The sequence below is a fragment of the Mytilus edulis genome, chromosome 5 (genome assembly GCF_963676685.1).
Source record: "Mytilus edulis chromosome 5, xbMytEdul2.2, whole genome shotgun sequence".
Lineage (NCBI taxonomy): Eukaryota > Metazoa > Mollusca > Bivalvia > Mytilida > Mytilidae > Mytilus > Mytilus edulis.
Genome location: NC_092348.1, coordinates 35,978,807 through 35,996,370, shown reverse-complemented (window position 1 = coordinate 35,996,370; position 17,564 = coordinate 35,978,807). Strand labels below are relative to the sequence as shown.

The following is a 17,564-nucleotide window of genomic DNA, read 5'->3' as shown; positions in this document are numbered from 1 at the left end:
AGGTCGTTGATAGAAATCAGAATTAAGAAACTGAATGGGTCTATCAATGCCCATGCTACGACAATCTTTAACAACCCAAATGTTGCAAAACACTTATCCTACCTCCATGACAAATATGGTGTTGTCCCCTCAGATAAAACCCCAAACAACATCGTTTTTGTGTGTAAAACTCATTACATTAACTGCTTGATAAACGAATTAGGTATTGACAATTCACTTGAAAACTCAACATATACCCTCACGACACTTACCAAAGAGGAAATCCTGGATAACCAGAGGTCTGTTCTATGTTCCTTTGGAATTTCAACCATAAAGAACTGGATCTTCCATCACTGTATTGGATACCTAAACTACAAAAGTGTCCTTACAAACAACGCTATATTGCTGGGTCTTCCAAGCGCTCCACGAAACCTCTTTCTAAATTATTAACATCTATTTTACCAGCAATCAAAGACGGGCTTCAAAGTTATTGTGAAACTGCCTATTCTTGAGGTGACGTGAATCAGATGTGGATACTTAAAAATTTCAAAGATGTTTTAGAGTATATACAATCTAAGCCTGTCCCAAGTCAGGAGCCTGTAATTCAGTGGTTGTCGTTTGTTTATGTGTTACATATTGTTTTTCGTTCATTTTTTTACATAAATAAGGCCGTTAGTTTTCTCGTTTGAATTGTTTTACATTGTCTTATCGGGGCCTATTATAGCTGACTATGCGGTATGGGTTTTGCTCATTGTTGAAGGCAGTACGGTGACCTATAGTTGTTAATGTCTGTGTCATTTTGGTCTTTTGTGGATAGTTGTCTCATTGGCATTCATACCACATCTTGCCGACTTGTTTCTTTATTATTATGAGGCTGACTTCATGCAGGAACTTCTTAGGTAGAAAGATAAGAAGTTAGCAACATCCTTTAACTCTACTTTTCGCTACATAGATGATGTTCTTTCACTAAATAATTCAAAATTTGGTGACTATGTTGAACGCATCTATCCCATCGAACTAGAGATAAAGGATACTACAGATACAGTTAAGTCGGCCTCATACCTTGACTTACATCTAGAAATTAACAATGAGGGTCGGTTGAAAACAAACTTTACAACAAAAGAGATTATTTCAGCTTTCCAATTGTGAACTTTCCATTTCTAAGTAGCATCATTCCAGCAGCACCTGCATACGGGGTATATATCTCCCAATTGATACGATATTCCCGTGCTTGCATTTCCTATCATGATTTTCTTGATAGAGGGTTGCTGCTCCCAAGGAAGCTATTAAACCAAGAGTTCCAAATGGTGGTTTAAATCATCCCTTCGTAAATTTTACGGACGCCATCACGAGTTGGTTGACCTTTATGGAATTACCGTTTCACAAATGATATCGGATATGTTCCTTACGTCGTAACTACAATCCCCTGCCCTTTCATGAATGTGACCTTCTGAATTATACTATTTACCGGATTTGTTATCACATAAGCAACACGATGGGTACCACATGTTGAGCAGGATCTGTTTAACCTTCCGGAGCACCTGAGATCATCCCTAGTTTTTGATGGTGTTCGTGCTGCTTATTCTTTAGTCAGTTTATTTTCGATTTAGGAGTTTGAATGTCCCTCTGGTATCTTTCGTCCCTCTTTTATATGAACATATCGATATTTAAAGTCAACGTAAAATTGCTGACTACTAGACTGGTGATAACCTCAGAGACGATCCTGTAGCAACGATGAACAAATAAAAAATGGACCAATTATATAAAACACTTCTTAAAGACAAATCCCTCCATTGTTTATGCGCACATACAAGAGCAACAGTACTATGCCGTCAGCGGTTTATGACGTCGCGGGTTCGGCGAACTGGAAACGTTTATGAGAGTTATCCCTCTATGAGCCGATGGAGAGAGTTCCAATCAGAATCACGGGATGACAACTGAATGAGTATACTTAGGTGGAAGTTCTAGCAACATTAGGGAACATTTCGATACTTGTGATTAATTCATAAATGCCTATGGATGAATCAAAACAGAAATTATGTTAATTAGACCACGTTAACAAGGAATTGAATCGATCTTTGAAAAACATCTCGCGTTTACGATCTTTTAAGAACTAGTGCGTTTACATTTAGTATATACCTTGCAATCTTAAAATAATCGGTCTGACCATTCGTTAACAAAAAATTGTAAAAAATAGAATAAGGAAATATTTCGTTCATTAGAAATGCTAGATATGCTTCTGCATTTATTAATTATCTTTTTGATTACAACGTCGCAAGTCCTCAAACAAAATGTCAGAATAATTTTACTTATAACGGTCATTTCGTTTGAAGATGAGTAATTTGCAGAAAAATAAATAAATCGAAAATGGTAGGTAGGTTATTTAACAAACATTTTTTAGCTGGTTACTTCAAGGGAATCAGTCTTCCTTTAACAGTGCTTTTTTCAAACATGGTATAAAAAGTATAAAAGTGTTTGGAAAGGCACAAAAAAAGGGTAGGTAGGGTAAGCAGACAACAAACACACCAACAAAAGCTCATATTAGAAGTAATTCAGCATACTATATGATATAAATCGTAAGACATTTTTTTTCCCTTTCCCTGTCTTTATTGTCAATATTCACATATTAATACTTCAATATCTTTAAGAAGAATTTCTGTTTAACACATAAACACTATTATTAACCTGAATAGAAATGTTCATAGACGCATTCGTATGTATACATTTGTACAACGCATTGTTTTCAACCACCGCATTTACATTAACTTAAGTGTCTGTGGTACTGACTGAAAAACTAAGTCTTATCATGTGTATATTAAAGTGCATTTATTGTCAATCAACAAATCAGCAAATAACAAGAACTTGATTTGTCCCTAATTTGTAAGAATATCGCCCAACACTGCCTAACTTCTTTCGACGTTGTTTTTAGAATTTGCGTATTCCCGCCAATCATCATAAATATATTTTGTCCATAACGGTGACCCCAACATTTTATTTCCTTATTTTGTTTAGATATAAACAACGCATATTCTATTGAATACTCGTCGAGAAATTATTGGTCAATTTTTTTTAAAACAAAAAAAGGCGGGAAAACTATTATAGCAACTGATCGATATTATTTTCCACACAGAAAATGATATTATTATTAAAATACTTTGTACTAACAACTAGGTTAACAGAACAGACAAGATTTATGGGTTACGGACTTTAAAAAAAATATTACACTGCTAAAAACTACAAGTCCCGATTTCATAATTCCATGAAAAAGATGGCGATTTAAATCAGAAACGAGGTCGCTGACCCCACTTTTTTTATTTACTTATTTTGAAGTAAAAATAAAATATGAATAAGATATAATTGATAGATCTGAATAGAAGGATTTGTCTTTAAATAATGTTTATAATACCAATTATGTGGTAATTTTTATAAATTTCCTGTTTACAAAACTTTGAATTTTTCGAAAAAACTAAGGATTTTCTTATCCCATGCATAGATTAACTTAGCCGTATTTGGCACAACTTTTTTGGAATTTTGGATCCTCAATGCTCTTCAACTTTGTACTTGTTTGGCTTTATAACTATTTTGATATGGACGTCACTGATGAGTCTTATGTAGACGAAATGCGCGTCTGGCATACTAAACTATAGTCCTGGTACCTTTGATAAATAAATATAAAAAGACAAATAGAATAGACTATAATACTTTTTAATATTAATTATTCTAAAAATTGACAGTAGCGTATGTCAAGTGAAACATCTAAAGGTCTGGGTAACCAGTTATTACATAAGGAGCAGGACATTCTGGTCGAAGACAGCATTTTCCCGCTGGTGCTGCGTTCCAGTGGCAAACTTCTGGAAGCTCCCATTTCGGACATCTGAAATGGAATTAAAGTTGATTAAATACTATATCTCTAACAATTTTGTATTTTATTCATAGAATTAGAATTATCTATCCTAATATAATCATTCTTGTAGATTAAAAGTGTCATCTGAAAGTTATGCACAAATTCCCGTTTTTCTCTACAATTTCAAAAAGATTTATTGGTGGTTTACCCTTAACGTTCGGCATTCCCAAATGAAAAATTCTTGTCGGCTTGTTTACTATTGATATGAGACCGACAACTTAGTTTAGGAGCTTTTATGGAAGAATGAAAAGAAATTAGCATTATCCTTCAATTTTCGCTATATTGATGGTGTATTCAGACTAAAGAACTCACAAACTAGTGACAATGTTGAACACATCTATCCTGCATAAGATGAGATAAAATCTTCAACAACTACCGTAACGTCTGTTTCATATCGTGCCTTAAATCTTAAAGTTGACAATGAGGGTTACTATTGTAAACTTTCAATAAGAATTTCAATTCAAGTTGAAGTCATCCCTTCAAAAATTTGACTTATGGTATCAAGAGTTAGTTGACCCTTGTAGAATATGTTTCACGAATTATAACAAAATTTCAATTATTGTTACCTCGATAACGCCCAAATTAAGACTTATAACCGGTTGTGTACTAACATGAGCAACACGACAGATACCACATGTAAGCAGAATCTGCTTACACTTTAAGAACATCTGAGATCAAACTGGTTTATAGTAAGCTCATGCTTACACTTTAAGAACATCTGAGATCAAACTGGTTTATAGACATGCTCAGTCTTTGGTTTTCTTTGTAATGTTTTATATACTGTCGTTGTCTTGATCATGTTTTTTTTTTGTTTTGGTGAGATTTCACAACTAAGGGATTAATGCCATTGCTGGTGGACGTTTCTTCTCCCAGTGTATTACCAGCAAGTAGTGGTGACATGATATATCATTCATATGGTCATTTCTTTTCCATACATTTTCAGTTAATATATCAATTTTCAATTACCCAAAACACTACAGTTTATTTTACTCCTAGGCATATATGGCCTTAGTTTATTTTTTCATTTTTAGCTTTAAAATTCTCCAACTTCATGTTTGATTATGGCATTCCAAGTGCTTTGATTTCAGCTCCCTGATGTGTCTTGTGTAGATGCAATCTAAGTTTAGTGTAACAAATAATAAGCCTTGTGTATCTTTCATTAGTTTTAGCAGCTGCCATTCTTTTCAAAAAAATGTTTAGTACAGGTATATGTGATAATGTAATGGTGATATTATTCCAATGTTACATGTACAAATTATACATTCAAGTTATTTTTCTTAACGTAGATACTCTTAACCTGTACTGTAAAAACTATAGATACCAAGTAGTATTTATATTTGTCTATCAAATGCAATAAAACTTCTCATATATAAAATATTATCATACTGAACTTGTGACTAGCTATAATTGAAAATTTCAGATTTTAAAAATATACTTACATTCTTATACTCAAAACACCAATTAATTCGTTTTTTTGTTTGTTTTTTTGTTTATACAACAACATAAGTACACCAGTTGTTAACAATTCACTCCACTGAAATAGCTATCTCAGTGATTTCACCAATAAAATGAGTAAAATCATGTAAAGTTGAATAGAAAAAAAGTTTCCTGTTAACAAATAACTTTATTTAAAAAGAACAATTGATGAAATTTATGCATCTGGATATCCTGTAATGACATATGGTTTTGGACAAGTTGGTTGTTTACAACATTTTCCTGGTTTGGCTGGATTCCATGTACACACATCAGGCAAATGCCATACTGGACATCTAAAATAAAAAATTGATAAATAAACAATAAACAAAATATATCAAAATAACAGCTCTGATAGTTTCTAGAACTAGAGGTGATAATTTAAGGATTGTATAAATCACTTACTGTGGATTCATTTATTTTCATTGATAATCAATTTCCTTCCAAAAGAAAATTTATATTGTAAATTCAGAAATTATTGTGAATACCAAGAATAATGGAACTGTGTAAGTATTGCAATTGCCTGCATTATGTTATTTGATACATATATCTGTATGCAGTTTGAAATAAATAAACTTACATTTCTGCTAATTAAAAAAAAAAACACAATAACAAACGCACTAAATTATTCCTGTATTTTTACAGTACTTCTATTGAACAATTTTATTAATGATTCTGCATTAAACAAGAAATCCATGAAAATTGGTATCCAACAAGTAATAATGAACCCACAGTAGGTTTTTATGACACAATAATAGACTTAAACTGTTAAATATTTGGAAACTTACAAAGTGTTCGTTAGAGACATCTTGTTAAAAACAATTGTTGTCTTTAAAAAAAATAACACAATTAAAGCAACAAAACTTATCAATAAATTACTGAACCAATGAGATGATTAAACTTTCTTCAAAATCTTCATTAAAAGTTATATTTCTATCTTGATAAAATGGCAGTATTTTGAATCAATTTTAAAGTGAACTAATTATATTGGACTAATATGTTCTATAATTTCACCTCAATAATCTTAGCTAACATGATTTACAACAAACATTTCTTAAAATTGTACACATTTACTAAATCAAAAGCGTGATGGTGCTGGAAAAAGCATTTGCCCTACATCTTACAGAAAGTGTCAAAATCTAAATTGTTTCTTTTAAACTGTTTCCATAAGAAATACTGGGCTTTGTAAATCAGTCCAGTTATGATATATCTTAATACCTGGTGGAAAGAAACACTATATATACTTGTTGCCGATCCGCAAACACAATAAGGTGAACAAATAGGATACTCCAATTAAATTAACAAAAGTATTTTGATATTTAAACAAGCAAGAGAGGCCTGTATTATTCATTCAAACAGAATTTTTTAAAGAGAAAATTAACTGTGTAAACCTGGATTTGTTTAAGCTTAATTGATTTATGACTATTGAACAGCAGTAAGCTGCTGTTGCTTTTATATGGTCTTCTTTAAACTGGTAATAAGACGGATCAAGTTATGGCAAGGGTGCTGATTTTTCATGAATAACTGCTTTCGAAAATGGAGCCCATGTAATGTAGCCTTTAGCATAGCAAATTTTCTAAGTAATAGGGTGAATGTCCATTTAAATAGTGCATTTGAGGAATGCTTAATCAAATTTACTTAATTTTAATAGAAAAGTCAAGCAAACACCTTCTTTTACTCGATCTTGAAAGAACTGTAGAATGATATGTGTGTACTCTGTTTTGACAGGGGACTCTTGAAATATTTACTTCTACTATGTATATTAATGATCTTGTTGTTATTGTTTGTTTTCATTTTGGTATGTCGTGTCACATACTATGAATATTGGCAATAAAGATTTGAATTGATGATAAACAAAATGGCCATACATGACAATATAAGCAAATGCTTTAAAAAAATATCAGGAAACTTAGTTTCCAACTTCCCCAGGCAAATTCAACCTTAGATGGATTTTGCAATTACTTTTAGGTCCCTTTTAGTAATTTCGCTCTTCACTAGTTTTGGTACTTAAACAGACTTGGGTTTAGCATTTTTGATGAAGATGAATCTAGAAAAGTGTTTCAGACACACAACCTACTAAATGTCATCATTTTTTACAAGATTATAATCAGCTTAGTAGTCAGTGCTTCTGAACTGACATAATTAATAACAAAAATTGAGAATGGAAACAGGAAATATGTCTTTTGATCCCAAAAAAACTTCTGTCTATGTTCCCTACAATTAAAAAAATGGTTTCACAGTTGATTTATAACCTTAGACTGTATCTAATGTTTAATGCCAAAAAAAAACCCATACTAAGCCCATTTATTAGTAGAAAAAATAGTTTTAAAAAAAGCATTACATTTACAAGGCACACTCAAAGCCAAAAGAATTAAGAGAGGACAATGTGCCCCAATATACATAATATATCAATCACTTCGTTAAGAGATAGAAACATAAAATATCAAGCAATGTATAAATTTTATACAACAAAAGCCAGGACAGCATAAACTTAAAAATTAAAAGCTTCATGATAAATGCATTAACATAAAAAACAAAATCGTTTTATAATTTTGAAGCAAGGATTAAAAAGCCAAAAGTAAGCATATATTTGTTGCCAAAATAAAAAAGCAAAAAAATCAAGCTGTATGAAATTTGTTTTTTTACAAACCTTTTAATAAATTTCCATGTATGGTGGCATCTTAAAATCACGCGATTCATTGCTTGATATACTGTTGCGACCATTTCCTTAAGGACTAAGGATTTTATAATGTTTACACATAAGACCTGAATAAAATGTTTCTTTACAAATTCCTTAGGAATTAAGAAATTAGAAATTATACTTTTCTATTTAATTTCAGTTTATTTACTCATAAGTTAAATAGTTTCCATCTTTTTCTTTGGTACAAGGGAAAAGATAAATTTTAATTTTAATTAGAAATTTGCACCAGCATGCTACCAATGTAAACTAGAGGCTCTAAAGAGCCGGTGTTGCTCACCTTGGTCTATGTGAATATTAAACAAAGGACACAGATGGATTTATAACAAAATTGTGTTTTGGTGATGGTGATGTGTTTGTAGATCTTACTTTACTGAAGGTTCTTGCTGCTTACATTCATCTCTCTCTATAAAGAACTTGGCCCAGTAGTTACAGTGGAAAAAGTTGTAAAATTTACAAATTTTATGAAAATTGTTAAAAATTGACTATAAAGGACAATAACTCCTTAGGGGGTCAATGGACCATTTTGGTCATGTTGACTTATTTTTAGATCTTACTTTCTTGAACATTATTGCTGTTTACGGTTTATGTCTATCTATAATAACATTCAAGATAATGACCAAAAACGATAAAATTTCCTTAAAATTACCAATTCTGGGGCAGCAACCTAACAACAGGGCAGATAGATCTTGACCTAATAAACAATTTTACCCCTTGTCAGATTTGCTCTAAATTTTCTTAAAATTACAAATTAAGGGGCAGCAACCTAACAACAGGTTGTCCGATTCATCTGAAAATTTAAGGGCAGATAGAAGTTGACCTGATTTTACAATTTTACACAATGTCAGATTTGCTCTAAATGCTTTGGTTTCAGAGATATAAGCCAAAATCTACATTTTACCCCTATGTTCTATTTTAGCCATGGTGGCCATCTTGGTTGGTTGGCCCGGTCACCAGACACATTTTCTAAACTAGATACGCTAATGATGATTGTGTTAAATTTGACCCAGTAGTTTCAGAGGAGAAGATTTTTGTAAAAGTTAACGACGACAACGGACGACGGACGATGGAGGCAAAGTGATGAGAAAAGCTCACTTGGCCCGACAGGTGAATCTATGGAAAGGTATAATTGAGATAGCAATAAATATGATTCACAGTGGTTTTGGCCATTAAATCCTAATTTGATTTCTATGCTTACAAGAATGTGTCCATAGTACGTGAATGCCCGAATCGCAGTATCATTTGCTATGTTCAATGGACTGTGAAATTGGGGTCAAAACTCTTTTTTGGCATTAAAATTAGAAAGATCACATCATGAGGAACATGTTTAGAGTGGGGCGCTCATATTCGCCGTGGACACAATTTCACCGTTTTATGATTTTGAGGTGTAAAAACTTCAAAGGATGGTTGAAATGGAAAAATGAGACTAAATTTCGGCACTTACGGCAAAGGACCGAAAAATGGGCAACAATTTTCAGCCAATGTCCTGAATGAAAAAACAATTTCAAAGAAGCATTTCTTAGTAATTCTTTGACTGATTGCCCTAAATTTTAGTCTTTTACACCTTTCAAATGTCTTCTATTCGTCTATAATGAAATTTATTTGATAAATATTGTGTAAAGCTGCAGTTATTTAGTTTTAAATAGATATGTAAAAACGGCGAATATGTGTCCTCCGTTGACAAAAAATTAGGAAATTTCAAACACCCTTTAATCCAACTTTTCAGATGATTTTACTCAAAACAAACACGTTTTCAAGCTAAGAATATTTTGCATTTGAAGTTATCTTCATATAGAAATATCAGTATACTTCAAAAACATAAAGACCTGAACATAAACTGAAGAAAACATGGAAAGATATGGCGAAAATGATCACCCCACTCTACTAAGTTTCATGTTGACTGTACTTCAACTTCAACATGTTACTACCTTGACAAAAAACTTTAACCTGAAGCGGGACAGACGAACAGATAAACAGACCAGAAATCATAATGCCCATAAATTGGGCATAAAAATAGGGGCCATGGGCCATATCAAATTTAATTCTTTTTCTTAAAAAAACATTACTTACTTTTCTTTACATTGGTATTGACCAGCCTTGGCATCATTACAGACACAGCTAAACTGACAACCATCAGACCAGGTTTCATCCTGCCTATATTCCTTTCCACCATAATTACATACCGCTGAAAGTAAGGATGTTTAAATTGCAATGTAATAGATTATTTTTACCAACTTCATATTGTACAAGTACAAGTACAATATATACCTTATAGACAACAATTTTAGACTATTGTTTACTTGAATGATGACATTGATAGATGTAGAAAATGTTATAAAAAATATGAATCAGCCAGTAAATATTGTGAAATGTAATTTATCATTTAAACATTAACAAATTTTGTTCATTTTTTCTGAATTCTTGTAAAATTTCATGCTCTTAATGATAAATGTATATGTAGCAGCTGAAACTATAGGGAACAGATATTTGATGTGTTTTATCTTTTGATTTTGCCATTTGATTTACAGACTTTCTGTTGTGAATTTTCCTCGAAGTTCAGTATTTTTGTGATTTTACTTTATACTCCATCTGACTTCTACAAATTCTTCCAAGCATGTGGCTTGTGACACAAAAATTAATTGACAAGGATTTTCAATTTTCCTTTAAAGGTAAGTAATTCTCTCCTAGCCTTCCAGCTTTCTTCACCAGTAAAAACTAGCCACCATCATTTAGCCAAGAGTGTGGTAAAGTAGGGTTAAACAGTAACAATCAATCAATATATATTATATCGTTAAAAGAAAACTCACGTTCACCAACTCCAATGACAACATGAGGACAGCACTCTCCAGGAGATTTCACTAGCTGCCAGTTTGGTGGAAGATTTGGATATTTTGGACATCTGCAATCAAAAGTAGATTCAATAATTTTCTGTTTGAAATTCATTCTTAGATATTTCAATTTTTTTTGTGTGAGTGGTTCATAAGATACAATATGTCAAATTCAAAATTAGGAAAACATATGGAATCTGACAGTAGAATTGGCAATATTAATTCTGCATTTAGCTTTGCAATTCATGATTTGATATTCTTAAAATGTGAATGGCTTAAAAATTTCTTAGGACTGGATAAAATGGAGATGCATAGAATTTCTTTTACTATATATACAAGGTTCACAAAATAGGCAAATGTGTCACATAAATCACATGAGTTTACACATCTCCAAATGTAAAATCTTTCCCTTTAGCAAATGAATATGAAACTGTTGTCCCTTAGTTTGATTATGATTGCAGTCATACCTGAACTCATTTGAAAATTACTTATCAAGCTTTTATGCAAAACATTAACTTACACATCTACACAATTGTATAGGCCATTGACACAAGTACAGTTCTTGTCACAGCCATCCTTCCATTGAGCATTATGTTGGTAAGCAACTCCATTAAATGTACAACCTTTAGCTTTAATACATTCAAAAGATATAGGTAATTATCAAAAGTACTTCATGTATATGTAACTGTTATCTAAAAGATACATGATTTATATGTAATTGTAATCTAAAAGACACATGATCTATATGTAATTGATATCTAAAAGACACATGATTTATATGTAATTGTTATCAAAAAGACACATGATTTATATGTAATTATTATCTAAAAGACTCATGATCTATATGTAATTGTTATCTAAAAGACACATGATTTATATGTAATTGTTATCTAAAAGACACATGATTTATATGTAATTGTTATCTAAAAGACACATTATTTATATGTAATTGTTATATTTAAGACTCAAAATCTACAGGGCGGATCCAGCCATTTTAAAAAAGGGGGGAGGGGTCTCAACCCAGGACAAAGGGGGGGAGGGGGTGTTTCCAACTATATGTCCCCATTCAAATGCATTGATCGTCCAAAAAAAGTGGGGGTCAAACCCCCAGAACCCCACCCTGGATCGCCACTGATTTTTATGTTAACTAAAAGATTCATCATTTAAATGTTAAGTTAAGGACTCATTACACAAAATTGAAGTTAAGGACTCATAATTTCTAAGGTAAGTAAAGAAATCAAAATGGAAGTATAAAGGTATTTTAATCTTAATGTTAATGAAAGTTGATGGTGTATAGTTAAATGATAAAACTGTTGTTAAAATTACTATTGAAAGTTAACTTACGTGTTGGTGTTGTTACTACTTGTCCTACAAGTATAAACACAGCTAGATAATTTGATATTAAATTAAACTAGATATCATTGAGATGGGAGCCATCTCTGTGGGCCCCGCTGTAAATAATGTGCATTAAAAAATTGTATCGTTACCATAGGACATGGGTTTGTCAACTGAAACCAAAGTTTTTGACCTTGACCTTTGACCTAGGAAGTTGTACATAAATTATGACATACCCTCTGATATTGGCTTATATACATTTCAGGTATAAACTTTGAAATCATAACGGTTCTCAAGATATAGAGCGGACACGATCTTCACCACAGGACACAGGGTTGTCAACTGAAACCAAAGTTTTTTTACCTTGACCTTTGACCTAGGAAGTTGTACATACATCATGACACACCCTCTGGTGGTGGTTAATAAACATGTAAAGTATAAAGTATGAAATCATAATGGTTCTCTAGATATGGAGCGGACACAAAGTTAAAGTGTTACGGACGGACGGACGGACAGACTGATCACTATAGCGGACGGACGGACGGACAGACTGATCACTATAGGGCGACCCACCAGTTTTTTTACCTTTACCTTTGACCTAGGAAGTTGTACATACATCATGACACACCCTCTGGTGGTGGTTAATAAACATGTAAAGTATAAAGTATGAAATCATAATGGTTCTCTAGATATGGAGCGGACACAAAGTTAAAGTGTTACGGACGGACGGACGGACGGACGGACAGACTGATCACTATAGGGCGACCTGCCTAAAGGCGGGGCCCTAATTACCTAAAAGTAAAATCTATATATATGCTTATCAGTTTATCATATTAATACTAAATGTAAAGAAAGGACTATTGATTCATTTATTGCAATTTGCATAGTTCTTCATTCACTTCCTTTGAAAAAAAATGCATACTTGGAAATATCTAAGTATAAACTAGATGTGTCAGCAAGACACGAATGGTCCAGTCTCAAAAAATTAAATAATATGTTATTCCAACAACACATGGAGACACATGCATGCGTGGATGGTTCCCTGCTCATAAGACCAATTCTAGTTTGATGAAAAATATCCTTGATCAATGAGTAGTTAAATTTCAAAATATCAGCAAACAGGAAGTGGATGTACTGCAGATAAAACAGGCAGTGTTGAAACATAAGGAAATTCAGGGTAGCGGAAGGAAACAAAATCTTGATCTTTAACTTGTCATAATAGACTCACATATAAATAATCAGTGCAAAATATGAAGGCGTAAAGAAAAAAAGAGGCTGTATAACTGTGTTTTTTAATTTAGGCTAAAATCAGCAGCAGAACAAAACTCAAACTCTATCTGTAACACATCATGGTTAATTCACATACACTAAATCAGTCACTGTCTGAAGGAGTTTAGAATAAAAGTCTATATAACTGTGAATTTCAACAATTTATCAAAATCCAAAGTTGGTAATTTCAGCAAAAATAAGCAGAGCAGAATGAAACTTAAACTTGATCTGTAATTCAACATGGTAAACTCACATACAAGAAATCAGCCCAATATATCTGAAGATGTTTAGACAAAAATTGAGAATAATGGTTTTTTGCAGAATGATCAAATGATGGAATAATGGAATGACAGAATTATGGAATGACAGAATGTATATAAAAACAATTACCTGGACAACGTTGACATGTCTTTTGACAATTGTCATCAGCCCAAAGTTTGTATGCTTCATTTGAACATATAACATCTTTCTGGGAGCTACAAATTACAGCTTGTTTGTCTGCACATCTATTTGAAACAGTTGAATGTAGTTGATAACCTGTAAGAATAATTGTCTACAATCAGACTCATGAAAAACAAATATTAATTGTTTTGAAATGCATGAAATGATAACTTACGTATATAATGAAGGAACAATATAAATTTCCAAGAGCAAAATGCAGTTCTGTTTGGTGTGATTCAAGACAATACAATAAGTTGCATGTGTTGTCTACTCAGCATACCTGCTTGTAACTTGAGGTGTTTGCAAACAAGAAGTGAGTGTCAAAGACACTTAAAAGCGCTTACACAATAAAACAATTTGTGTCAAGCTGATGACTAATTGTTAAGATCTGTTTTTATGTAGATCTGGAGAAAGGAGTATGTTCGATAAAGTCCTAAAATGGCCCCCTTTTTTAGCGTAAATTTCAAATTTGGATTTATCGACCAATATCACGATAAATTATAGCTAATACATTGACTTGCTATGATATAAACCATTTTGTTGAAAATTTTCCGTTTTTGCGTTTCATTATGACGTCACAAGTTGTACTCATATTGATTTTTCACGAAAAAATCAATGAAAATGGGTAAATTTCCATAGATTATTGGACAGGAAACATAGAGCGCATACGTCGACAACAAAGATCTTTTAAAATAATGTTTGTGAAGACATTTCACATGTCTTATTTGAATCTTAAGCTTGTCGACGCCTGCGCTCTATGTTTCCTGATCCTTTATTTGGTTGAAATCTAGCTGATTTTGTCAAATTTCACCAAAATCCCTTATCTTGACCTTTTTTGGATGTAAAAATCAACGTGTTAGAATTAAACTTTGACAAAAACAGTTCTGTTTAACTTTCTAACATGTCTTTAAGGCAACTTAAAACATTTATTGTCTTGTAACTATGAACTTTATAATTGGGGCCAAATATGGCCCTTGCCGAACTTACTCCTTTGTGAAGAAAATATTTAAACAAATTAATTTTTTTCAACATATTGAAAAATTCCAGGTATCAGTTAAAAAGGATGTAAAAGTCAGACAGTATTCCTTTATTTGTCTTTATTACTATTACTTTTACTGTTTAGTCTGTTCTTGGTGGTATCCAATTAATGTGGCACTGTAAAAAAAAATCCCTATCTACCTACCCAACAATACAATGCAACATCAATCACAGAATTTTTAAAGGATTACCTAATGATATAAAAAAAAGAAGATGTGGTATGATTGCCAATGAGACAACTCTCCACAAGAGACCAAATGACACAGAAATTAACAACTAAAGATTACTGTACGGCCACCAGCAATGAGCAAAGCCCATATCGCATAGTAGTTTTTACTTACATAATCCACATTGTCTTGGACAATTATCAAGAGCCCATGATTGAAATATTCCTGTACATGCATCGTCTCCAAAGTCGGCACAGTTATCTAACTTGTCAATACATGAAGGATCGGTAAAAGGATCTACTGTTGTTGTTGGAGCAGCACTACAATCTGGGAACACAAAAAGGTTTCAGCTCAACATTATGCAAATAAGTAATATAATCAATTCTAATGGTGGATAATTTTTGGGGTTATGCTTTTTAAAATTGTTATTGAAATTAAAGACTGAAGGTCATAAAAAACCAATATGGTATATTATAATAGCTCTAATTAACAGTTAAGATTTAAGTAAGATGTATAGCCCAAGTTTCCTCACTTGAAGGTATCAGTATGGAACAAAAGGCTGATTGCCATTGTAACCTTGGTATACATACATACTCTTTGGTCATTAGACTTACCACAGACATTAAAGAAAGCTCGGCAAAAATTATCTTCTTAAGTCTTAAGACTTACCACAGAAGTTGCAGTAATGAGCACAATTACGTCTAGCCCATGGCTTATATGCGCCTTCGCAGGCAGATTGTCCATAAGATTTACAGTTGTCTAGTGCATCATTACACCAAGAGCATGAGGGACGTGTTGGTAATGCAGTCGTTGTTGTTGGTGGGATTAATGTGACAGGTTGCTTGTGACAAACTGGTCGGGCACAGCAGTCACGGTCAGATTTTTTAAGTTCACAGAAGGATGGCAGTGATGTATAGGTTGGACATCTGAAGAAAAAAAATCAGTAAAATTCATAAAATCTTAATGTTTTTTAACCTCAGTTTTAGTCAAATGTTTTCCATCATGATTACAGGTTTTAGAAGTTGCATATCTTGTGGCTTGGGTTTTTAAGAAGCTGATAGATATGAAAAAAGGAAAAATTAATTACTGTTTCAGCAGCACCACCAAATATATTGGCTTGATGTATTCTGATAAAGAAATTGATTTACTTAGCAGTAAGGTATTTCAAATAGGTCCATTTAAGAACCTAGTGGTGGTCTATTTTATATTCTAGGTCTATTTAAGAACCTAGTGATGGTCTATTTTATATTCTATGTTACAAGTTGAAAATCAATGCTTAATTTTTGGACAAAAAGCCATTTTCAGACTTTTGTTATTAGTTTTTCTGCTCAACAAAAACTCCTTATAGAAACAAACATCAACCTTAGCAGATGAGTTATTTCACAATTAATCAAGAGGAAATAATTATAAAATTGTAATCTACTATATTTGTCTGAATGGTTTTACACTAGTAATTTTTTAGGCCCTTTATAGCTTGCTGTTTGGTGTGAGCCAAGGCTCTGTGTTGAAGACTGTACTTTGACCTATAACGGTTTACAATTGTGACTTTAATGGAGAGTTGTCTCATTAGCACTCATACCCCATCTTCTTATATCTATATTCATGATATTTGAAGTTCGCATTAGAGATAAAATTTAAATGAGCATTCTTAGATAAATAAGTTACAATTTGTATTCAACAGAACACTGAATCTTATTCATGCAAGAGTCATACAATATTTTGATCCTTAAAAATATTTGTTTCATTGTCATGGAAACAAGTAAACATAATTTGTTTTATTGTCATGGAAACAAGTAAACATGATTTGTTTTATTGTCATGGAAACAAGTAAACATGATTTGTTACCTTGGAGTACAACTGAAGGCTCCCCTACTAGCATCGTCACATCTACAGTCGAAGTCACATCCGTCACTCCATTGTTGGCCTTGCTTGTAAATCTTTCCTTTGTATATACAAACTAAAAACAAAATGATTTAATTTCTTATTAGATACATGATTTACAGTTCTGAATATTAAATTGAATTAAAGATAAATATATAAACAAACATACTGTGGAATCATTATTTTTGTGTGTTACTATCACATTTTTGAGGATGAGGGAAAATTTTCGTGGGTATTTGATTTTATGTATTTAAACAACATCTGTATCTGCCTATGGGAAATTTGTATCCCCTATAAAATTGAGAATGGAAATAGGGAAATACTCATTAAATTCATGACATAAATCTTATGGGAAATTTGTATCCCCTATAAAATTGAGAATGGAAATAGGGAAATACCCATTAAATTCATGACATAAAGCTTATTGGAAATGTGTATCCCCTATAAAATTGAGAATGGAAATAGAGAAATACCCATTAAATTCATGACATAAAGCTTATTGGAAATGTGTATCCCCTATAAAATTGAGAATGGAAATAGGGAAATACCCA

The 17,564-nt window shown here is 32.3% G+C and overlaps 1 protein-coding gene across 3 annotated transcripts in view; it reads right to left on the bottom strand.

Annotated features, from left to right (window-relative positions):
• Positions 1 to 17,564, bottom strand: part of LOC139523557 (uncharacterized) — a 102,605-nt gene that overhangs the window by 19,060 nt on the left and 65,981 nt on the right. Inside the window, exons 67-75 of one of the 3 annotated variants that reach the window (XM_071317675.1) lie at positions 16,978 to 17,089; positions 15,802 to 16,058; positions 15,307 to 15,459; positions 13,877 to 14,023; positions 12,227 to 12,250; positions 11,403 to 11,511; positions 10,862 to 10,953; positions 10,125 to 10,239; positions 3,669 to 3,853 (exon numbers count right to left, since the gene is read on the bottom strand). In XM_071317675.1, coding sequence (XP_071173776.1) covers positions 3,736 to 3,853; positions 10,125 to 10,239; positions 10,862 to 10,953; positions 11,403 to 11,511; positions 12,227 to 12,250; positions 13,877 to 14,023; positions 15,307 to 15,459; positions 15,802 to 16,058; positions 16,978 to 17,089 — 1,127 coding nt within the window. In that variant the 3' untranslated portion in view covers positions 3,669 to 3,735. Of the gene's footprint in view, positions 1 to 3,668; positions 3,854 to 5,487; positions 5,653 to 10,124; positions 10,240 to 10,861; positions 10,954 to 11,402; positions 11,512 to 12,226; positions 12,251 to 13,876; positions 14,024 to 15,306; positions 15,460 to 15,801; positions 16,059 to 16,977; positions 17,090 to 17,564 lie in introns of those variants that run through there. The other 2 variants (XM_071317676.1, XM_071317674.1) reach the window with 2 other exon arrangements.